The sequence below is a fragment of the Pristis pectinata genome, chromosome 6, assembly GCF_009764475.1.
Source record: "Pristis pectinata isolate sPriPec2 chromosome 6, sPriPec2.1.pri, whole genome shotgun sequence".
In the NCBI taxonomy this organism is placed as follows: Eukaryota; Metazoa; Chordata; class Chondrichthyes; order Rhinopristiformes; family Pristidae; genus Pristis; species Pristis pectinata.
The window spans coordinates 32,104,297-32,130,032 of record NC_067410.1 but is presented as its reverse complement, the minus strand read 5'-3'; the positions used below and the strand labels follow the sequence as shown (position 1 = coordinate 32,130,032).

The following is a 25,736-nucleotide window of genomic DNA, read 5'->3' as shown; positions in this document are numbered from 1 at the left end:
TTCTTCATATCTTTCTCGAGTTTCTCTTTCTTTGTAACATTCTGCTCATTTCAAAATATGTAAATTTATTTTTTAATATATTTGTATGTGTTTAGAAGCAGGCAGGGAGTGTGGGATGTTGAAGGCACCATTTTTAACTTTCATTTTTATAAACAAGCTCCCCTATTGGTTGTCAGCCTGTATGAGATGTACTACAAGGGTTTTCCTATTAAGAGTCAAGTGACTTTTAAACAGTTACCTGTCAAGGATGTTCAAGGATGTTTCACATTAAAGAACAAAACAAAATCCAGATATGCTAGGCAAGTGGTGGTTCTCATTAATTCCTTTGCCTTCAAAAACAAGGGAACTGATTATTATCAGATATATTGCACCTGAAACATATGTTGGACAGAGATTTGTCTTTGGTTTCCAATGCTAATCAGATACTAGAGGTCAGATGCCGATTGTACCCATCAAAAAATGCAGGTTCATGGAGTTCAACAAGAGGTCTATACGACAACACCCATCTAGTGCTAGTCATAGTAACGTACTATCATATCATATCTCTTAAGTTCTATGACCTTCAGGTCCCACATTTAGCAGCCCTGGTTGTGATAACCTCTTTGTCTACAATGTTCTTTCGGCCTACTCATATTGCATCTTCAAATTTTCATCGTTAAACTGTTTGCTGAAAATTCCACTTTTGGAGACGTTGGTCACTGCTCAAAATACAGCTGGATCCGAAGAGCTGAACCCATTAGTGCCAGATCCTGTGACAATTCCCTTGTGCATCTTCATAATTAAGGCTGCCCAATGTTTATAAATTGCTGTACCTGGTCACATTACCTAGTTAAACAGTCTCTAGTAAAACTTTCCATTATTGCAATATAGTGAGACAATTAGGTGCATTTAATAAAGAAATGCTACTTCAACTGTAGTAAAATAATAATAATATTGTGTTGTAACTAAGCAGTAATTACATCAACTTGATGTAATATTGGTGCTGAAATTCTTCCTAAAAGCTAGCTGAGGACTACCAATCTTTAACTGTGTAACTGTGTGAAAGCTCATGATTCCCAAGCAAAAAAAAATCCAGTATTTCTGGGCAGCCGGTCACTGCTCTTGAAAGCGCTCCATGCGGTAGCAGCAGGTTAACTTGGGCCAAGTAATATTCACAATCTTGTTTAGCTCAGTTTCTGTACGGCATAGATTAAAGTTACGTCAGAACAGATTTGTTATCTACTGCTATTTCTTAGTCATGTAAAATAACAGCTTATTGTCCTAAATAAATAAATTCATCCCATGAAATTAACAATCTATAGATTTCATTGCAATGTTTAACTGGGCATGAGCTGGGAAGGGCAGATTATTCTTGAAACGATTTATTTTTCCAAGAATGTATTGGTGTGAAATAAACCTATTCTGATTACTAATACTACGTGGCTTGAGTTTAACCTCCATCTACTACGTGAAGCTGTTTCAAGAGCTGACCAGAAATTCTGGATTTTTTTTGCTCTCAATGCTAGCCTCATTTTTGCCTGCTCAACCAGGCCTTTGAGAGTACATCACAAACCTGTACCTAATGTACAAGCCCACCCAGACATCAAACGGGCATGTCTTTTAAAAAGAAACAGCATTATTATTGTTAATTTAGCTGCACCTTTGTGTCAGGTTCACACCACATCTGCTTTGCACAATGTGTGTTTAAGCACAAAATGCTCAATCTTCCAATGTGATGCCCACTCCTAGCACAATGACGAGGCCTTTCAGAGAGCAGAACCTTTCTGACTCCATGTGGCCAGCCCTGCCCCTGAATGGTTCTGACAGCTGGTGACATCCCACCCCTAACTCACTTGGGGGTGCTTCACAAGTGTGTATTCATGTAAAAGTAAGAACAGTCTGCCCTTTCTTGCTCATGCCCAGTTAAATGTTGCAATGAAACCCATAGATTGTTAACTTCACAGGATGAATTTACTTGTTTTGCTGATTTTATGTACTTTCATGAAAATCTTATTATTTATGAGAATGTAATTTTGATTGTGTGCATGTTCTTTTAATGATAAGATGTAATGAAACTAAATTGCCCAAGATTTTGAAGACAATATTTGAGAATTTTGAATTTTCCAGCAATGATTTATTTCTAACACCTTGCTGTTCTGGTCCCTGACAAAGGTGAAGAATCTTTGTGGTCACATACTCAAAAGTGCCAAAAATGTTTAGAATACTACACTGTATCTAGTCATATCCTTTGGTTATCTTCATTTCTATATAAATTTTGATATGCTGCAGAGCAATTAAATATTGTTTATTACTTCATTATGGCAATCTCTCAAACATGTGTTTCTGTCCCCTTCTGTTCTTCTACTTTCTTACCATGTAAATTAGGTTACATGACTCGAATTTGGTCCTGAAAAGCTACCAACAGCAATTGTTTAAAATGGATTTATTCCACTTCAGTTTTCATAATTTCCATTTTGTTTCAAAGTATTTTTCTCAAATTATGTATTTTACCAATTGCCTTGAAGCTTAAAACTCCAAAGGGCACAAGACCTTAAATTGTTATTTTTATTTAATTACATTTGTAATCCATTTAATTCTGCTCATTTTGAGGCAATGAATTTGGAGGCAATACTGAGGCAATACAGCTGATTCTTGGTGTTGAGGGACAAGTTATATGAAGCTGCTAGATGAACTAATGGGAGATCATCAACCTGAAATGATAATTGTGTCTGTCTCACCACAGATGCCACCTGACCTGAGTATTTCCAGCATTCTAAAACTAGCTTAACCTTATTGGCAACAACTTCTGTGATAATTTACCAATATATTTATTTGCCCAAAGTAATTTTTTTTTATACAATGTAACCAATGTTACCTTAAAACTTACTTGTACTTCTGCTCTGGGGCTCATTTAAAAAAATACTCTTATCTTTTTGCATTCATGTCCAAATCAGAATTTAATATTCTGTTTTTGATTCAGAATGCTGACTAACTTTTTTCCATATAAAGCGATCTTGGGTGAAACCAAATGTGACAATAATGGTTATAGTGATTGGCCTGTATTACAGTGGACTGAGGGGCCACAAGGCATTCAAAAATTCCACAGGGGAAGTTGCTGAGATGGAGGACTGGCTCATTCTTCGGGGTGAAGCCAATCTGTGAAGAGTCTATTCTTTGAAACAACGTGTCCGTAACAGAACAAAGAAATAATGAAAAGGCAAATAACTTTAAATGCAGTGAGACTGGATAATATTATGGTACAGAGGGATCTGGATGTCTAACTGCATGGAGTGCAAAAGGCTGGCAAGCAGGTACAGCAAGTTATTAGGAAGGCTAATGGAACTTTTATACTCTGCAACCCTTGTAATAAAAGCATCAGAGTATTGATGCAGCTTTATAGCGGGCTGGTGAGAGCACACTTGGAGTACTCTGTACAGTTTTGCTTTCTGTACTCAAAGATGGATGAACTTTGAAGGGAGGCCATCTCCATGAGGCCTTTGCACAAAGTACGTGCATCCTCCAGGCTCCATTCTTCACCAGCCTGACCAGATCCCTCTAATCCCTTGGAGCACTGCCCATCCTCTCCCATTATTGCAAGATCCATACGTTCATTCATGTTTTTGGTGGGTTTTTTTCAAGATCTGGGTAAAGCCGGAAAGGCCATGCATTCTTGCCCATCCCTATTTCCACTGGAGAAGGTGATTGTGGTGAGCCTCTTCCTGAATCACAGGCAGTCCTTCTGTGAAGGTACTCCCATTATTCTGTTGAGTTGGATGTTCCAGGATTTAGCCCCGGCAACAAATGAAGGAATGGTAATTCCTCAGTAGTTGTTTACAATGTGGTTTGTACCTTATAAGAGATTGCACCTGGTGAGCTGAATGTCAACATCTCTGAGAGCATGCAACACATCAATCGGAACTGTCCATGAAACACAGGGAACTAGAGATATACAGGGAACCCCGACAGCATTGTCCTATTAACCCCACAGCTGAGATTCTTGGACTTCTTGTGACTTTCACAAATAGCATTATGGTGACCCACAATGCTATTTTAATGCTATTAAAATCTCTAAACCACTTTCTTTGGCTGAACTTCTCCAACCTATATAATACAGTGGCTAGAATCATAATCATCAATGGTGACTTTAAAATGGCCTACAAGCTGGTTTGGGATTTCATACCACTCAATGGGTGCTTCCTACAGCAACAGAGCCCTCAGACACTTGTGCTGACTTACTTGTTAAATATTACGTAAGAATGTATCTTCTTGAAGAATCCTTGTTCAAAAGGTAACATGTCATAAAAGTAGCGATATTGTAGAACCTAATTATATCACCAATAGTTTATGAATTAGCATGAATGCTGGTTAAAGTAGATGTTTTTCTCCAAAGCAAAGATTATCTCAAACTCTACACGACTGCTTTAAGACAGAACTTTGAGTGGAGTAAATCTACAAATGCAATATGAAATAACAGGTTGTATTGCAAGAATGAGCAAGAGGTGTAAATCTATTTAAATTTCTTATAGGCAACATACATCTTGTGTTTGCATTTCTTTTTTGCAGCTAGAGCAATAACTTTCCTTTTATTTAACAATGACAGTCATTGCTGTCTTCAGTGTAATCTGCTCGCTGTTGAGACCAACTCCCTTGAAGATCAAAGCAAAGTGTCAATGCAGGAATGTGTGTCTAGCCCGAGAATATACTTGTTTATTCTCTCTTTTGACTAAGTATATGTCAGGGTGATGTGACTCAGTGCTCTGCTTCTGGTGAGTTTGCTAACTTGCTAACAGATTATTGTGTTTTGAGCAAACAATAAATGTAATTGTCTTTTAACAGATAGACTGTGGAATCTTTTTGAAACACACTAAATGGAAGCATCTGATTTGCGTACGAATATTTTTAAGATATCAATAAATGAAAGATCAAGTAATTTTTAAGTGTGTGTAAAAGTCCTAATTTCTTGTATTTAGCATACTATTCAATAAATATTGATTGTGTATGTACCTTGTAAGAACTCATATTACGTGGTATTTCTTTTGTACACAGTTGTTTCTGCATTGCTGTTAGTTAAAGTATTGACTGACTTCAGTGAAGGTCTATCCTTGTCGCTTGCCTTAATAAACAACAATACAAAAGTGCGTATGAATACCACACTTCTATAGATTTCTGTTTCTTATTTACCCATTGGGACAATGTAATGACATAAGCAATTCCAATTTACAACTCAAATGTGTCTTTCCATTTATATGAGCTAAGATTGTGAACTTTGTCTGAACACCTTCTCGTTTATTGATGGAGCACATAAGAGCAGTGACTCATGTAGCCATTTTTTAAACTGAATACAAGAAATATAAGTATCTGCCCAAAAAAACTGAAAGGAAGCTGTTTCCCCAGAGGCAGTATGCAGGATTATTAGCTGTTGGCAGACAGAAATGGTTTAAATGCAAGATGGTCAATTATTTTGCATAGATCATAAACAATGGCTGATCTGTAAGCTATACCTCCTCATCATTCAGGAACTATTGCACATTTCTGAAGCAGGCAAAGATCTTCTACCTCTTCCAGGTTTGAAGGAAGGATTTTTATGAATGCTGGCACCAGAAGTCTGTCTGGCAGCAATAGCTGGCTCTGTTCAATCACAGTCCGTGTTTCCACATACAGGCCCCACCTGAATGCATTAGTTGCTGCTGAGAGAGTCATTTTTTTTTCTCGGTCACTATCACTTCTCATTCTTTTCACTATAATAAACATAGAATAAAAATGATTTTATAATTACACTGTCATCTAACTTTACCCCACCAAAGGCTAGAATGTGCATTTTCTTTGTATTTAAAATAGCTCATGGGCAGCCATTTGCAATTTTCATGTCAGATAATATATTGTTCTGTGTATTTTACCTACTGTGAATTGAGGTCACTTAGAAACTGAGTATATTGATGCAGCTCTATGTAACAGAGAATTTAACTGCAGGTATATTGGAGGAAAATCAAGATCAGTGAGGAGATTCATTATTCTGAGTCCATCTAACACTAATGTAAACAGCACCATAGAAAGGGCAACAGAAGGTTCCATGGTCCTCTGTCCTTTCCTACCGGATTACTTCTTCTTCAGCCCTTTGCCTCTTTTACCTATCACCTCTCAGCTTATTACGTCTTCCCCCCTCCCCCACCCACCTACCTTCCCCCTCTCACCTGGACTCGCCTATCACCTGAACTCGCCGATCACCTGCATGCGTGTGCTCCTCCCCTTCCCCCCACCTTCTTATTCTGGCTTCTGCCATCTTTCCAGTGCCGATGAAGGGTCTCGGCCCGAAACATCAACTGTTTATTTCCCTCCATGGATGCTGCCTGACCTGCTGAGTTCCTCCAGCACCTTTTGTGTATTAACATAGAAAGAGCAATCAGTCAATTTCTACTTTAAAAAAAAATGATGCAACTTGTGTGCTTAAAGCAATATCTGACACTTCAAATCTAAATCTGTAATGAAGAGCAGTATGAGATCCAAGTTCAAAACTTTGGTTCCTTAGTTCTCAATCTGATTAGGTGCATGGTTTTCTATGTGAATGGAAGGATTAATCAGAGAAATGTATCTGGATATCTCAGCCTTCTTTGGTTATTATCTCATCTAGGTACCAGTTAAAATGTCATGGATCAAACTAGTTGTCTTTTTTAGTTACTTATGTGAAACTAAACATAAGGACAAAGTTGTGAATGTCTGTGGATCATCATTGCTTTTGCTTACATGACCTGGAGATGCCATGATTTCAAGTGGCTGGGCGTGGTGGGCTGGGTGGGATTGGGTAAGAAACACCAAGTTTGAACATGGCATGTTGGTCATATCAAACAGTATTCTCAGAAAAAAAAACACTTCAGAAACAACTGTTCAATAGATCACAAAGAACACTGATCTGAATGATATATGATGATGATATATCTTTATTAGTCACACGTACATCGAAACACCAGTGAAATACATCTTTTTGCGTAGTGTTCTGGGGGCAGCCCGCAAGGTGTCGCCATGCTTCCGGCGCCAACACAGCATGCCCACAACTTCCTAACCTGTACGTCTTTGGAATGTGGGAGGAAACCGGAGCACCAGAGGAAACCCACTCAGACACGGGGAGAACGTACAAACTCTTGAATGTTCTGACGATAAATGCAGTGTGAAAAAATATGCATCATTGCAAATTAGTATTTGGGAGCTCTGCTTTTTTTTGGTTTTAAAATTTGATTGGTTGCTACCAATGGGATAAAAAGATATAGGCTTTACAATGATTTGTGATACAACTAGGAATTTTGCATTTTTTAAATAGGAGTGATTATTAAACGTTTTTAAGCTGTTGGGATATGGATTTAAATGGAGCCATAACTCAAATTTGCATGATGTGTGCAATGTAAAAGAAAATCAAATATTTGCAGACCAAAATAAAATGAACACTAAGCATTTTTTCTTATAGCTTCTTTGCTCTTTTCCTAGGTCAAAGCAATCCTTGTCAACATTTTTGGCGGAATAGTTAACTGTGCAATCATAGCAAATGGTATAACAAAGGCATGTCGTGAACTTAAACTCGAAGTACCACTTGTTGTGAGACTTGAAGGTAAGTAATGGACATTACTCTAAATTGCCAAAAGAAAACATGTGGATATGTGTTTTCTTACTACTGCTATGTTCTCAGCTTTCTTCCATTTACACTATATATCAAAAAAGTTAATAATTGATTAAAAACTGAAAGGAAATACCTGCTAAAGTCATTGGCCAATCCTTTGGTCACCCCATCTAATATCAGGACAGCTAATGTTGTTCCTTTATTTAAGAAGTACAGCAGGGATAATCCAGGTAACTATAAACTGGCGAGCCTTACATTAGTGGTAGGGAAATAATTGGAGAAAGTTCTAAGGGGTGGGATTTATGATCATTTGGAAAGTAGGGATAGTCAGCATGACTTTGTGAGGAGGAACTCCTGTTTCAGTAATTTGATTGAGTTTTTTGAGGTGGTAACTAAGGAGATTGATGAAGGCAGGGCAGTAGATGTTGTCTATATAGACTTCAGTAAGGCTTTGACAAGGTCCCACATGGTAGGCTGGTCCAGAATGTTATGGAGTATGGGATCCAAGACCAGTTGCTTAATTGGATCCAAATTGGTTTTGTGAAAGGAGGCAGAGGGTAGTAGTGGAAGAATGTTTTTTCTGAATGGGAGTCTGTGACTCGTGGTGTACCACAGGGATTCATTCTGGGATTTTTACTGTCTGTGATGAATGTTAACAACTTGGATGTGAAAGCAGGAGGAATAATTAATGAGTTTGCAGATGACATGAAAATTGGTGGTGTTGTGGATAGTGAGCAATGTTGTCTAAGATAATAGAGGTAGGACATGTACAGTAAATAGTAGGGCACTAAGGAATATTGACGAACAGAGAGACATAGGGGTCTAAGTCCAAAGTTCCCTGAAAGTGGCAACACAGGATGATGGAACGTGAGACGGCATATGGCATGCTTGCCCTCATGGGTCGAGGCATAGAATATAAAAGTTGGGACATTATGTTGCAACTTTACAAAACATTGGTTAGGCCATACCTGAAGTACGTGTGCAGTCCTATTTACCACACTGTAGGAAGGATGTGATTGCATTGGAGAGAGTGCAGAGGAAATCCACCAGGATGTTGCCGAGATTGGAGGACTTCAGTTATGGGTAGATACTGGATAGGCTGGGTTTGTTTTCACTGGAGCGAGGGAGACTGAGGGGTGACTTGATAGAATTATATAAGATTATGAGAGGCATAGATCAGGTAGATGGTCAAAATCTTTTTTCCCATAGTAGGGGTATCACAAAAAAGAGATCAAAGGTTTATGATGAGGGGAAGGAGTTATAAAGGGGATCTGAGGAGTAAGTTTTTACACAGAGAACAGTTGATATCTGGAACACACTGCCAGAGGCGGTGGTGGAATCAGATACAATCACTACCTTTAAGAGACATTTAGATAGACACTTAAATGGGCAAGGCGTGGAAGTATACAGCCTTACTGTAGGCATGGGATCAGTGTAGATGGGCAAAAAGGTTGGCATTGATGTGATGGGCTGAAGGGCCTGTTTCTGTCCTGTTCAACTCCAAGACTCTATTTCGTCTTTTAATCCAGGACATTTTTGTCTGATTAGATATGTGAGAAGAACTGTTTTTCAATATAAATAAAGACACTGTATAAATGTAAGATTTTCTAGTCATCATAATATATGCAGTCTCCACCTAGTATTCTGTAAGCTCTACCAAATCTGTGTAATCTTTGCATTGAAGTTATAATACACAAAAATGGAAGAATTTTACTGTTACAGATTTCCCAGGTAGAGATTGTCGGGGTGCCTGTCCAGTAACTGTATGGTTAGTAAATATAGAAATGGGGAGGTGGGGGGTGGGTTTGGGGAGGGATAATCCCAGGGTCAGAGGTAGACCATATCAGACTGAGAAAAATGAATTTTTGAATGAAATTTGAATTTTTAGAATACACTGTGCCCTAGAGGGCTGTGGGTGTTTAATTATCGAGTACGTTCAAGGCTAAGGTGAATAGATTTTTGGACAGTCAAGTGAATCTGAAGATTGAGCAGGCAAGTGTACTTTAGGTAGTGAATCAGCCAGGATCTGTTTGAATGGCAAGTCAGGCTCAATGAATTATTCTTGCTTCTGTTTTATGTAAACTAGGAGAATCAGAGTGAATCTGAACTGGCTTCTCACACCACCTAGCGTGCAAGTTTGTGATGCTGTTTGCTAGCTTGAGCAGCACTGTTAAACGCCTAGAATCAAGCCATCAGAGAACCATAGCTATGCTGATAACAATACCGAAAAGTGTAAAGTTATTTCTTTGCAACTGTTGCTGAGTTTAAATAATTTAACAGGAATTGGAGAGTTCTGTATTTTTAAAGAAAAGCAATCAGAATCATTTTTTTATTATTATAGCAACTTGCTTTTAATAATTTAAATATCCACACCATTCTATAACAGCCAAGACACACATAACTAAACCTAAAGATGTGGGCTGAACTCGATAATAGCCCCATTACAACTCGGAGAGGAAATTGTTTAAAGCAAAACTCAATTTGTTAAAACTTTCAATTAATAATATTTGATTTTATTTGAGCAAAATATTTGGACATCTGTAACAATGATTTCTTATTAAAATGTGATGTTGCTCAACTCTTCAACTTCCCCACCCACCCCAGAACCCCTCCCATGCACCCCACCCCTACTGTCTAGCTCAGAGAATTACATTAGATTATATGGAAAGAAATGAGAAAGCTAATTAGAAAGTAGTTTGTATTTTCCTTGCTCAATTCCAGAAAGTCAGTCCCAATAAATGTAATTTGGTGACACAATTGTTCTACAACAAGCAATAATGAACTACCAATATTAACTTAGCAGTTCTAACCTTTACTAGATCTGTAAAGATAATGGCATAAACTGCAAAATCAAGCTTTGGAATAAAGCTCGGGTGCTCTCTATTAGAATGTAAGACTGAGCATGGAACACAGTTCACGGTTCTTTGCCGCCATCAAGTGCCGGGAGGTTAATGGTAAACTCTTAATTGTGTTTCTTATTCCATTATCAACCTGGCTTTGAGATCAGAATATTTTAAGAGGCAGAAGTACAAAGAAACTTGAGCATTGTAAAAAATATTGCTTAACACTAAATAACAATGGTGCAGCATGTAAGCTATGCTGACTTAGCCTCTCTGTGATGCATACGTTCCACAGAGAAATACACCCTGATTAAATACTGATTTTGCAAAATAGTTATGATTTTGTTGATGGGTGTCTTTTACTCAGGTTTTGACATGTTGCAGAACTATAATCTGAAACAAGATTTCTTGAAAAATGACAGTGTTGGCCATTTTGATTAATGTGGATTCAAAAAACCTAACACTGGTCCATCAATACACCTTATGCATTCATTTATTGTGTGTATTTCATTCAGGCGTGGACATATGCCTGAGGTAGCAGCAAATTAATGTAGTCTTTCATACTCCACTAAATAACTAGGTGATGTAGAGTCAACAGCTGTCAACAAAATTAATATTCATGTGCACCCAGCTCTGCCTTAGATAATCAAGTGATAAGATGTTGAAGCAATACTCTAGTGCTTTCTAACATGCCTTCTGTGTGCTCAGGATGCTTTGACAATGTTTCACTTCATGTTTGCCCTACAGTTGCACTGAACTATCCTCATTAGCAGTGTATGAGTATTGTGTTGTCAAACTAAAGTAATACTTTAATGATAAATGCAAACAGAAAATGCTGAAAATACTAAACAGGTCAGACAACATCAGTGAAAAGAGGAACAGAGTTAAGGTTTCAGGCTGATGCTGTTACTTCAGAATCTAACCTGAAACTTTAACTGTTTCTCTCCAGAGGGCATGCAAACGTTTCCTGTTTTATTTCAAACTTCTCGTACCCACTCTATTTTTTCTTTAGCCTGGGTAATTCCTTCAGCTGTGATTTTAAGACTAAACACAAAGGGGTCTTGCTGGAAAGCGTGCTTGTATAGATGTCTGATAGGGAAGGAATCAACTAATGATGTCCCTCCAATCAAATAGCCTGACATCATTCACTGTTGCAGCTTACAAATGAATAGTAAGTATATGACCATTCTTTAGCACAAGTTTGTGGTTTGGGGAAAGAAGAAAATGAAAGATAGAGGAGAATGATAATTAATTAATACTAATTATTTGTGATTAGGGATTTATTTTTATCAATTATAATAAGCCTTAAAATCTGTTTCAAGCTTTCTCCTTTCGTTATCTTTCATATTGTCTTCCCATTTCTAAATCAATCAAAGTACACCAAGATTGTCAGCGGTTGACTTTGAATTAGTAACCTTTGCATTGGATGTCCTGTATGGGTATTACATCAATCATCTCTTTTTCTACTTGGTTTCATTTACCTTTTAATACAAAAGGACCTGTGATAATAAGAAAATGCCGTTGTTATTGCCTAAATATATTTACAGGTTAACATTTCAGCAATAGTTTGCTGCTGTGGAATTTAACAGTCTAAAATTATTTTAACAATCTATAAACAAAACCAAGAAATCCACAGCATTTTTACTTGAACCATGAATATATTTTTGGATGAAAACTGTAATCCACCTAATTTACACTGTGAGGAGATGTGAATGCATTGAAATGTTAAGTCTGCTTGTTTTTCACCCACCGGTAGCAAATACAGTAATGCTAAAAATCTGTCTGTTTTCTCCTGAGTCAACATGTCGTGGATAGAGCCTCACACCAAGATTTGAGCGGGAAATCTGGCCTGACACCTTGCACAATATCAAGGGAGTTTTGCGTTCTTGGAATTGCTGTCTATAAACTGTAGTCAAACCCTTTTCAAATGAATGATTGTATTCCCATAGCACTTTTTTAAAGAGCAGAGGGGTTTACCGGGCATGTTGACAAATATTTATGATCCAAACCATATAATTAAAACTGAAGTGGAACCCTTTATCTCACAGGTATCTTTGAGAATTTGATGTGTACAAATTGGCTGTCACATTTCCATATTTATAGCATTAAGCACGCTAACAGTGACACTTTATTGGCTGTGAAGAGCTTTCCATAAGACCATAAGATATAGGAGCAGAATTAGGCCATTCAGCTAATTAGTAATGGCCTCTACACTCACCTCTCCTCCTGACTCTCTTGAACTTCTGGCATGTTACAGTCTCCCACTGTGAAGACTGACACAAAGTACTTGGTATTGGTATTGGTTTATTATTGTCACTTGTACCAAGGTACAGTGAAAAACTTATTTAGTTCCTCTGCCATTTTCCTGTTCCCCATTACTACCACTTCAGCGTAATTTTCCAGTGGTCCAATGTCAACTCTTTCCTCTCTCTTACCCTTTATGTATCGAGAAAGCATTTGGAATCTTCTTTTAGATTATTGGCTTGCTTACCCTTGGACTTCATCTTCTCCTCCCTTTATAGCTTTTTTGTAGCTTTATAGCTTTTTCAACCATCATGAATTTATGACAGCATACTGATCTTGCTGCTGATCAGTTCTGGCCTCAGCATTAAGTCCACTGTTTTACATAGAGCACAGAAGAGGCCCTTTGGTTGACCAAGACCATGCTGGTCACCAAGTGTCCATTTACAAATACACAAGATATTCTGCAGATGTTGGATGTTGAAGCAATTGAGACCCCTCATCAAGATGAATCCTGATGAAGGGTCTCAGCCCGAAATGCTGACTGTTTATTTCCCTCCATGGATGCTGCCTGATCTGCTGAGTTCCTCCAGCACTTATTGTGTTTTGTCCATTTACAAATCCCATTTTAATCTCCTCACGTTCTGAGAAATCCCTTCAGATACTACCACTCACCTATACACTAGGGCATTTACAGTGGCCAGTTGACCTACCAATCTGCATGTCTTTGGGATAGAAAATAGGACACCACAGCACAGTACAGGCCCTTCAGCCCACAATGTTGTGCTGACATTTTATCCTGCTCTAATATCTATCTAACCCTTCCCTCCCAAATGTTAACCCTTCCCTCCCATTTCTCTATCATTCATGTGGCTATCTAAGAGTCTCTTAAATGTCCCTAATATATCTGCCCCCACAAACCCGTGCTGACAGTGCGCTCCACACACCCACCACTCTGTGTAAAAAAAAACTTACCCCTGACATCCCCCTTATACCCTCCTCCAATCACCTTTAAATTATGCCCCCTCATGTTAGCCATTTTCGCCCTGGGAAAAAGTGGTATGGGAGGAAACTGGAGTACTGGGGTAAGTTCACAGGGAGAACGTATACAGTAAATTCAAAACAGATAATGCCCAAGGTTAGGATTGATTCAGGTTCACTGGAACTTTGAGACATCTACACTACCTGTAGCACCACACTACCATATAACAATAATTTGTGTGGGGGCTCTTGCATTGCCTGCATCTTCCTTCCCCTGCTGTTGCCTCTTGTTTCTTCTCTCTGGCGTGTGCCTGCAACCCTTGCTACTGTGCAGTACTATTCTAAAAGACATTTGATAAAGTGCCACATAATTAGTTTGTCATCGAGACTAAGGGTAAGGAATAACTGGACTACAACAGAATGGATAGAAAACAGGCGGAGTACAAGCAACCCCCATGTTACAAGGGGGATTGCTTTACTAAAAAAAAGTCCCATACTGTATCCATATGTTATCCATAACATCAAGCCACATCATCTGTCAAAAAACGTGAGTTGAAAAAGAATAAATTCTGTGTTTATTTATTAACTTTTTCTTTGCATAAATTCTGTGAGATTGAATTTTATTCCATAACTCAAATTTTAGGTAGTGATTTGTGATTCTGTCGGGGCGAATTTCCATTACCCAAACACGGGTCGGCTGTAAGAAGAAATCGGCAGTCGTTATAAAAGGTTGTTAATCAGATTAGAGGGAAGGGTGCAGCGGAGATCCCCAGGGGGTCCGAGTTAGCATCACTGCTTTTGCTGATGTGTATTAATGATTTGGGAGTACAGGGGCATAAGTTCCAAATTTGTGGATAACTTAAAACTTGGAGGCAGAATGACTGTGAAGAGGATAGTAAATAGTGTTCAAGAGATGTAGGAAGGCTGGAATAGGTGGATAGGTGGCAAATGAAACGTAATGCTAAGAAATGCAAAGTTTTACATTATGATACAAAGAGTGAGAAAAAGCAATACAAACCAAGGAGCACAGTAATAAAGGGGTACAAAACCAGAGAGATCTGGGGTTAAATGTACACAGTTCATTGAAAGTTGCAGGGCTGCTTGAAGATGTGAATACATTGAGAAGGGTGGACAGCCACAGGATGAATATGTGATGGGCGCTGCCTCGCAACCTTGCACACATCAGTGGAACAGACACTCATTGATGGAATAGAAACATTTCCCATTAATGAACATTCCTCAGCCACCTGGGCTGCAGAGTACAGAGGGGTGGTGGTAGTTTGCAGTTAATGTCATGTGCAAAGTAAGTTAAAGGTGATGGATATTTGACAGCGGTCCAGCAGGCATCAGGTTCTTGTTCCAAAATGCTGAAGTGCTTGCCAATCCCTGAGTCAACGAGCTGCCTCAGACACATCTGCACAATGTGTTGAGGAAGCTGGTTTTCTACCTGTACCTCCTGTGAAGTGGGAATGGCCTCCAGTCTTGCTGCTGATTCCTGTCTAGTAAGCAGCTGCAGGTACGTGAGGAGCAGCCTGTTGTTGTTTCTCAGCATCCTGTGCAACCCATGCTGATGCACCCAGTGAGAAATTCAAAGAGCAATTAACAAGCAGGCACCTCCAGAGTTTTCCAATCAACCCCCCCAACACAACTTGTGAAGAAGGTCTTTTACGGAGTCACGCAAGAAGCCAGCTGTGAGGATGCAAAATTAATTACCAGATTTTCTTATCCAACTCACTGTGCTCTCACCATGGTTTTCACTGGCAAGTTCTGTTAAGCTAGTGAAACCCATGTGCCCAGAGTTAAAGAATAAACTTCTGCAAATAATGTTCTTAATGAGTGATTATCATATTGAAATGATCAATGTGCCTATCCCAATGGAGTGTCTCCCACCAGCCCACTGACTCCACCCATCATGTATAATGTAGTGTGCTCAGTTTATTTGCAGAGGTGGTGTTGTTTCAAGTTTCTGACTTGCCATCATGTATAGTTTATATAACAATTCCCAACCAACCCCACTATATTATTGCATAGATTTACAACATATGATAAATGAAAACATAAAACACTGAACCTATTCACTAACAACCAGCAGATCCATTTATTTAACAATGTTAAAACCAGTTCATTTTAGGGTTTTATATGATCAGGGTTTAAATTATTTAGCTAACAATTTCGTAATAATGGATAAAAGACAATAGCTATGGCAGTATTTCTCTCACTTTTCATAAATCCAACCTTCCAAATGCTTAATGGAGAGAAGAATCAAAGCTCAATGCCCCCTCAGATTGTGCCACAGTTAGTTAGATTCATGGAGTTATGCAGTAAGGAAACAGACCCTTTGGCCCAACTCATCCTTGCCTACCAAGATGCCTATCTACGTTAATCCCATTTTCCTGTGAATGACCCATAACCCTCTAAACCTTTCCTATCTGTACACATGTCCAAATGTCTTTTAAAAGTTGGAAGAGGCGGGTACAATTACACCTCCTCTGGCATTTTGTTCCATATATCCACCACCCCGTGTGGAAAAACTTGCACCTCAGATCCCCTTAAGTCTTTCCCTGCTCACCATAAAACTATGTCCACTAGTTTAGACTCCCTTACACTGGGGGGGGAGAAAAGATGTAAATATCTACCATATCTATGTCCCTCTAATAATTTTATTAACTCCCATAAACCACCCCTCGTTCCACACTCGCACCACCTTCTGAGTGAAGAAGTTTCCCCTCAGATTCCCCTTAAATATTTCACCTTTCACCCTAAACCTATGTCCTCTAGTTCTAGTCTCACCCAATCTTAGGCGAAAAAGCCTGCATGCATTCACTCTATCTATACCCCTCATAATTGTGTACGCCTCTATGAGACCTCCCCTCATTCTCCTGCGCTCCAGAGAACAGAGTCCTAACCTATTCCACCTTCCCCTATAACTCAGGTCCTCAAGTCCTGGCAACATCCGTGTAAATTTTCTCTGCACTCTTTCAAGCTTATTGATATCTTTCCTGTAGGTAGGTGGCCAGAACTGCACACAATACTCTAAATTCGGCCTCACCAACATCTTGTACAACTTCAAAATAACATCCCAACTCCTGTACTGAATGCCCTGATTTATGAAGGGCAAAGTGCCAAAAACTCTCTTTACGACCCTAACTACCTGTGATGCCAAATCACTAATATATATGACAATCAATAAAGGGCCCTGCACTGATCCCTGCAGCATTACAGTGATTAACAGGTCGCCAATCTAAAAAGCAACCTTCCACCACTACTCTTGCCTCCTACCACCAAGCTAGTTTTGGATCCAATTTGCCATCTCACAAGATCACAAGACAAAGGAGCAGAAGAAGGCCATTTGGCCCATCGAGTCTGGTCCATGAACTAAACTAAAACTATTCCTATCTAGCCCCAATTTCTGGCCTTATCCCCATATCCCTTGATACCTTGACTAATTAGATATCTATCAATCTTCTCCTTAAATGCCCCCAGTGATTGAGCCTCCACAGCTGTATGTGGCAAAGAATTCCATAATTTCACTACCCTCTGGGTCTGGCTAAAGAAATTTCTCCTCATTTCATTTTAAACTGTACCCTCTAATTCTAAGATTGTGCCCTCTAGTCCTGGACTCACCTACCAAGGGAAACAGCTTAGCCACATCTACTCTGTCCAGTCCTTTCAACATTTGAAAGGTTTTTATGAGGTCACCTCTCATTCTTCTGTACTCCAGTGAGTACAGTCCAAATGCCAACAAACGCTTATCGTATGTAAGCCCTTTCATTCTGGGAATCATCCTCATAAATCTTTTCTGAACCCTCTCCAACATCAGTACATCCTTCCTAAGATAAGGGGCCCAAAACTGCACATAGTATTCCAAATGAGGCCTCACCAGTGCCCCATAGAGCCTCATCAACACTTCCTTACTTTTATACATTGTACCTCACGAAATGAATGCCAACATAACATTCGCTTTCTTTACTGCCGATCCGACCTGGTGGTTAACCTTTAGGGTATCCTGCACGAGTACCCCCAAGTCCTTTTGCACTTCTGTACTTTGAATTTTCCCCCCATCTAGATAATAATCTGCCCGTTTGTTTCTTCTTCCAAAGTGTACAACGGCACATTTCTCAACATTGAATCCCATCTGCCATTTCTTTGCCCATTCTCCTAAACTATCTAAGTCTCTCTGCAACCTTCCTGTTTCTTCATACTCCCTACTCCTCCACCTATCTTGGTGTCTTCTGCAAACTGAGCCACAAAACCATTTGCTCCATAATCCAAATCATTAATGTACAAAGTAAAAAGAAACGGCCCCAACACCGACCCCTGCGGAACAGGATCCCTTTATTCCCACCCTTTGCTTTCTGCCTACCAGCCAATGCTCCACCCATTCTAATATCCTACCTGTAATTCCATGAGCTCTCATCTTATTAATCAGCCTCTTGTGCAGCACCTTGCCGAAGGCCTTTTGAAAGTCTAAATACACAACGTCCACAGCCTCTCCCTTATCCATCCTACCTGAGATTTCCTCAAAAAACTCCAATAAGTTGGTCAGGCAGGATCTTCCCTTCACGAAACCATGCTGGCTTGGACCTATCTTTCCTTGCATCTCTGGGTATTCCATAGCCTCCTCCTTGAGGATCGATTCCAATAACTTTCCCACCACCGATGTCAGACTAATAGGTCTGTAATTTCCTTATGCTGCCTCCACCTTTCTTATACAGCGAAACTACATTTGTGACCCTCCAGTCCTCCGGAACCATGCCGGAGTCTATTGATTCCTGGAAAATTATCACCAATGCCTCCGCAATCTCTAAAGCCACCTCCTTCAGAACCCAAGGGTGCACTTTATCCAGTGCGGGAGACTTATCTATCTTTAGTCCATTTAGCTTCCCTAGCACCTTCTCTCTAGTGATCTTGACTGAACTCAGTTCTATCCCCTGAGACCCCTGGCTATCAGGTATATTGCTGATGTCCTCCACAGTGAAGACCGATGCAAAGTACTCATTTAGTTCCTCTGCCATCTCTTTGTTATCCATTATAATCTCTCCCGCACCATTTTCATTTGGTCCTATATCAACCCGTGTCTCTCTTTTACTCTTCATATATTTAAAAAAAACTCTTAGTATCTTTTTGAATGTTATCTGCCAACTTCCTTTCATAATTCATCTTTTCTTTCCTAATGACCTTCTTAGTTTCTTTCTGTAAGTTTTTAAAAGTTTCCCAGTCTTCTGTTTTCCCACTAATTTTTGCTTCCTTGTATGCCCTCCCTTTTGCTTTTATTTTAGCCTTAACCTCTCTCGTTATCCACATTTGTGCCATTTTTCTATTGATAACCTCCTTTTTTCTTGGAATATATCTATCCGTCATTTTCCTTATTTCTTATAGAAATTCCATCCATTTCTGCTCTGCCATCCCTCCAACCAGCTTACTTTTCCAATCAGTTTGGGCCAGTTCCTCTCTCATGCCACTGTAATTTCCTTTGTTCCACTGAAATATTGACACACCTGATATCAGCTTCTCCTTTTCAAATTTGAAACTGAACTCAATCATATTGTGATCGCTAGTTCCTAATGTTTCCTTTACCTTTAGTTCCCTAATCACCTCCGGTTCGTTACACAGCACCCAATCCAAAACAGCTGATCCTTGGTGGGCTCATCAACAAGTTGCTCCAAAAGCCGTCCCGTAGACTTTCCACAAATTCGCTCTCCTGAGATCCACTGCCTTCCTGCTTTCCCAATCCACCTTCGTGTTAAAATCCCCCATAATTATCTTGATGTTGTCTCTCTGACATGCCTTTTCTATTTCTAACTGTAACATATAGTCCACATCCCGGCTGCTGTTAGGGGGCCTATATATAACTGCTATTATTGTCCTTTTACCCTTGCTATTTCTTAACTCCATCCATAAGGATTCCACTTCTTCTGACCCTATGTCCCTTCTCTCCATTGATTTTATATCATTACTAACCATCAGGGCGACACCACCCCCTCTGCCTACCCGCCTATCTTTCCTATACACTGTGTACCCCTGGACATTCAGTTCCCAATCACACCTGGATACTATGTGTTCTAACCTCACCCATAGGTTAATCTTTATGTGGCATATTGAAAATCCTGTTGTTGCTTCCTTTTTTCCAAGATTAGGGAGGCATTAGTGTAGGTTCAAGCTGTGGCTAAAGGTATATTGTGATAGCAGACTCATGGTGCTACTTGACAATCCCATAGGGAGAGACACATGGAAGCTTCTCGGTTAAACCATTACACACCATCGCCAGGTTATGGCCGGGTTCCGTTCCTGTGAGCTGTTCATAACCCATAAGTTCACAGTTTGGAAATACAGCCACAAACCGAGTTCCCAGGCAACAGAAGATGCTTGCTAGTAGCCAGCAAATCTACCATGCCAGTCTCCCAACCTGGGGAGGACTGGTATCACTGAAGCACACAGATAGACCTGTTGTCAGAATGTGTTTAAGAGCCTTCTGTGAAAGTGTACCTTAAGTTCTGCTGTCACAGGAAAGCTTTTTCTTTCTCCACTTTGGAGACACAAGGGGTTCTGCAGATGCTGGAATCTGGAGCAACACACACAAACTCCCCCTCCCCTAACCTTCTTATCCTAGCATTTGCCTTCTTCCTTTCCAGTCCTGATGAAGGGTCTCAACCCGAAACATCGACTGTTTATTTCCCTCCATAGATGCTGCCTGACCTGCTGAGTTCCTCCTGTGTGCTGCTCTTTACTCATTTGTGTTGTTTCAGCACCTTTTGTCCTAATTGCTTCATAAAGCTCGCAGCTGGATATCTAAAGACTCAGGAGAAGCCAGTCTGCAAAGCATAATAAGTAGGATAATTAGCACCAACACACAGTATATGGGTTCCTAATCATGATCACTAAATAATTTACATAAATATTTAGCTTTCAAACAGTGAATGAGTAATTGTAAAGTACGATGATTGACATTTTCTTAAACCTTGTGGAAGTTTTAATTACTTAAATTAAACTTTCAAATTTTGTGACATTTTACCACGTGTGGTAAGAAGCAAAAAAAGAACTTAACCAATAAAGAAATGCAAGCTGGTGTTTTGGTTATTTTTACCCATCTGTTAAGGTGTTGGTCTTGATAGGGCTCACACCTTAAGTCAGAAAGCTGTGTGTTCAAGCCCCTGCCGAGACACCTGGCAGATAGTCCAAGCAGATGCTGCCATTTACTGTCAGAGGCGCCACCTTTTGGCTGAAATATTGTATCAAAGATGCTCACGTGGATGTAAAAGACGCTGAGGGACTTTTCAGCAGAGAGAAGAGAATCTTTCGGCACTCTGGGCAAATGTGCCTCAAATGGCCAGCAAACCCTTGAGGAAATCCTGAGGTCAAGTACAGTGCTATATATAAAAAAATGTACATTTGTAAGCTTTCATAACTTAAGAAACAGTGTGCATAATGTCGCTAATATTTAGTTTGTTTTGTGTGAGGGATCAGTAATTGTCTGGTTATTGAACTGAGCTCATGATTGCCTAGAGGTATTTGATTTAATGATATATTTAAATTTCACTCATCATCTTAAAGAAGGTGATTTCCTTTAAGAAATTGATCTCATCAGTAGTAACGTTTAAGTAGAATGGTTTTATTTTTAAATATTATTCATAAACTAGCAGAGCTTAAACAGGACAGCCAAAGGACTTCCCTGCAAATGCACATTAAATGATGTTTATTTGATAAGAGTTCTAGACGTAAAGATTTTTTTCTAGCTTTCTTCTACTTAAAAGCAGAAGATTTTTATGTATATGAATAACTCTAGCCTGTGATCAAAGGTCAAAGTAACTGCCCCTGAAGTGAAGGAAATCTTTAGAACATTTTTATGCATGTCGACCTTTTCCCTGCTAATGAAGTTGGGTACTTCATTGCATTGAAATTAGAAACAAATTCCACAAAATGTTTCACCTGGGATTGTAACGAGTTACTAGAAGTGAGGGATGTTGTTCGTTTTACTTCACTTTGAAATTCATTTTCCCTCCTCCTTCAACTTTCCTCAGTCATAATCTCCTTTCCCCAGCAGCCAATTTCTTAAAAGCTTCACTGACCTACATGCATGAAGCTTTGAAGCCCCAAAATCATGGCTTTGTTATGCCTTCCACTTTCAAACAATTAATCTGAAGTTATGAATATTGTATATAATTAAGCCAGCTAGAGTTTCAGATAAAGTACTCAACATGAAGTATAAACCTGCTCCATTATCCAAAGAATCCCAGATAGATTGACAGCTGGAAAGCTTCAACTTCTCCATTAATTAATGATACCTTATTCAAGTGTATATTTATCTTTCGTGAGCCACTTGGGACTTTTGAGAGCAGTGAAATTCTTTACTTTATGGATGTTCTTTATGGCTTACAGACCTGATTTTTTTTCTCTCTTCATTTCTATCCCTGTTGAATCTCTAAGTCTTGACAGAGGAGAACTTATTGCATGAATTTGCAGCCTTGTCTCCCTCATCTGGAATGAGGAGGACTTGTCAGGAAGCCTCAGGGATGCTGTAACCATCCCCATCTTCAGGAAAGGAGACAAATTCAACTGTAGTCATTATAGATGGGTCTCTACGATCTACCACAGGGAAGATCATTGCAACCACTTTTTCCCAGTGGCAAAATAACTCCTCCCTGAATCACAGTGCAAATTCCATCCACCAAGAGGTACAATGGACGTGATCTTCACAGCATGACAACTCCAAGAGCATTGCACGCAGCAGCATCTTCTCAAATTTGGTTGTCATCAGAAATTTGTCTCCATTCAAAATCTTTTATGTGATGATATGCTAGCCCCATTTCCTAGCCATTAGGTCCAATACAGATCCAAACCCAAGAAGGTGGAATGGAATCAAGAAGGCTGTTTCAAGAAGGTGGCACAGTAGTGTAGCGGTTAGCATAACACTATTACGGTGCCAGTGACCCAGGTTCAATTCCTGCCGCTGTCTGTAAGGAGTTTGTGCGTTCTCCCCGTGTCTGCGTGGGTTTCCTCCAGGTGCTCCGATTTCCTCCCACATTCCAAAGACGTACCAGTTAGGAGCTGTGGGCATGCTATGTTGGCGCCAGAAGAGTGGCAACACTTGCAGGCTGCCCCCATCACATTCTCAGTAACGCAAAAAGATGTATTTCACTATGTGTTTTGATGTACATGTGACTCATAAATAAATATCTTACTATCATGGCTGGGCCAACATTCTTCTCGGTCCTTGCTTCAATATTATACCTCATTGCCTGGTTTCCTGCTGGAGTGGAGCTAAGCTACAGAAAACAGTCCAACATTCACCTGCATACCAGAGCCAAGGTCACTCCAACCAAAACTTAAATCCTCAGATGCATAGATGGAATTTGAACTTGTGTTTCACGTTTATTAGTTCAATGACGTTACTGCAATACTGCTGCACCAATAGTTTTCTTTGTTAATTATGGGGACACTGCAGCACTCCTGCCTTAAATTCCAAGAAGGCAGAATGGTACCAAATCATAAAAAACTGGTTATCTTAATAAGCAGAACCAAAAATAATTTTAGGATGACTGAAAATACAGAAATGTTCAGAAATCAAATGACTTTGGTGTAAAAATCTGTGCAGCCTATAATACATGGAAATGAAAATACGTATTTCATACAGGCACTGCCTTGCTTTCTTTGGGTATCCAATGGAAGTGCAGCTAAATTAAACTCCTTGGCATAATTATACCAGCAGAAAATCTTTTCTTCTTTATATTAAAAAGGTTTATGATGCAGCAAGGATTCTGGAAAATAAACGTAAAGAAGATGAAAATAATTTCTTCTGATTTGGGTAGCATATGTTTTGAATTTCAAGGTTATGTGAATCAGCAGGTAATCTCATTTTGTAAAGCACAATAGAAATAATACACTTCAGTGGTTTATAATGACTCAAGAAATTAGTAAAGTCAATATACTTTAGCTTAAAACACTGTTCAGATCTGAATATTACTTTAATAAGCAGATAGCTTTTATTTCAAAGGCATACCATGTTTGTCATTTTAATTTTAATCTGCCATCAATCTGCCACCATTCACTGTCTGTTTCCCTTCTGTTTCTAGGAACCAATGTTAATGAAGCCAAGCGCATCCTGAGTGAGAGTGGGCTGCCGATTTCTTCTGCCAGCAACCTGGAAGATGCAGCCAAGATGGTAGTTGCCAGTGTGACTTCAAACTAGACTAATGAAGGAAATTTTCAAGAAATGAATTTTCTTTATGTTGTACTGCTCAATCAGCTAATTCCACTAATTTTGGAATAATAATCTTCTGTGGTTATTTTTCACCCAATGCTGTGTTAGATTTAAAGAAATATCAATACATTTATATAAAGTCTACTACTTTTACAGAAAAAAAGCTGTAAATTGGGCAGATTTTTACAAATTTATTGAATTATGTACTTCAAACAATTCCTGCATATCAATGGTTGTTATATCATTTTTATGAAAATTAGGTTTTTCTATTTCTGTGAATTCTAATGTCGTGAAATACAAATAGCTTTGCCCTTAATCTTAAAATTGATTAAAATGGCAATACTGATTTTACAGCAGTAAAACTGGTGCTGTTTTGTAAGCCTTAACCTTCCTTCAGTGCCAAGAATACATATCTATTTCCAGCTGGAATATACACAACTTGGCATAATTAAGTCAGTTGTACTGTTGACAATGTTCCAGTGGGCAAACAATCTTACTAAATATTTTTTTTTACTGTTGTCTTTGTGAAACTATTTTAACTATGCTAGAAATTTACTGCCTGAGCTATATTGTCATTTCAAACTTTTGTGACCCTTTTCAAGTCTACAGTACTTGAAACAACTTTGAAAGTATCTCGGTACAGGCAAGCAAAAACTAATTATTTCCTCAGACCATATCCTGTAACAGAAAATGTCTTCCAAAAGGTGAATAAAATGCTTTCAACTGTAGACTTGAGTATTAAGAACAAATGGCAATTGTATATATAGATTTTGTTCCCAAGATTTGGTAATGCTCTTTATTTGAAACTCTCCTGGGCCAATTTAAACCATGATACTTGATGGGATGATAATATTCCCATAATGCTGTGAGGTATGGAGTATCAGGTTTTGATCCAGAGATGATAAAGGAACAATGATATATTTACAAGAAAGGAAAGTGTGATTCAGAGAAGAACTTTCATATGATGTGCTCCCATGTGCTTGCTGCCTTTGTCCTTTACGGTGATAAAAGTCACAAGTTTGGAAAGTAATGTTGAAGAAGCCTTAGTGAGTTGCTACAGTGCATTTTGTAAATTATACACACTGCAGCTATAGCCATCATCATCTCCTCCTTCTTAGGCAGCTCCTCTGAGTCAAGGATGATTTGCTTCTACAGGCTTGTTGTTCTGAGGTGGCTGAAGAGTTCTACCTGATACTCTAACACAGGTTAGGCAGGTGGATGAGTAACTTAACTCCTTTCACTTCCGTATGCTACCGTTATTGAGATTTAAGCAGCACAGTGCCTTTAGGTACTCATTCTTCATTTTGAGCAGACACCGGCCAGGAATTCCCATGAGTTGGAGACTTTTAGAATGTCCTTGAAACATTTTCTCTGTCCTCTTGGAAATCGCTTCCTGTGATGGAGTTAGGAGCAGAGAACTTGTTTCGGGAGCCTGGCAATGGCCTGGGAGAGAATATGCTCATTGCAACCACAGTGCACTGGTGTTGAAGATGGTGGAAGCTTAAAGTGGTGTATGAGCAAGTCAGCTACTTTGCCCTTGATAGTCTTGAACATCTGGCAATACTGTTAGGGATGTACTCATCCATGTGAGAAGGGAGCATTCTGTCGCATTCCTGGTTTTTGTTTTGTAGACCTGTTCAGTGTTCATGTCACTGATCCAGATAAGTTTGTCGACTTTTTCCCCACCGCTAAGTTTTTTTAGCTGGAAAAGGAATTCCACTCACCACCTCCCATACTGTGGAAGAAAGACATGGCTCAACAATAATCTCAGACCAAATGCAGTCTAATAACTTTTTTTTTCATATCAGCAATACTTTTATTTCTTCCTTCCATTTCTTTATATTTGTTAGCCATTATTTCATTGGTTGTTAACAGATTTAAACCTCCAAAC

The 25,736-nt window shown here is 39.2% G+C and overlaps 1 protein-coding gene across 1 annotated transcript in view; it reads left to right on the top strand.

Annotated features, from left to right (window-relative positions):
* suclg2 (succinate-CoA ligase GDP-forming subunit beta) overlaps positions 1-24,572 on the top strand; it is a 297,231-nt gene extending 272,659 nt beyond the window's left edge. The window contains exons 10-11 of the mRNA XM_052018514.1: positions 7,456-7,576; positions 23,718-24,572. Coding sequence (XP_051874474.1) covers positions 7,456-7,576; positions 23,718-23,833 — 237 coding nt within the window. The 3' untranslated portion in view covers positions 23,834-24,572. The remainder of the gene's footprint in view (positions 1-7,455; positions 7,577-23,717) is intronic.
* The last annotated feature ends 1,164 nt before the right edge of the window (positions 24,573-25,736 follow it).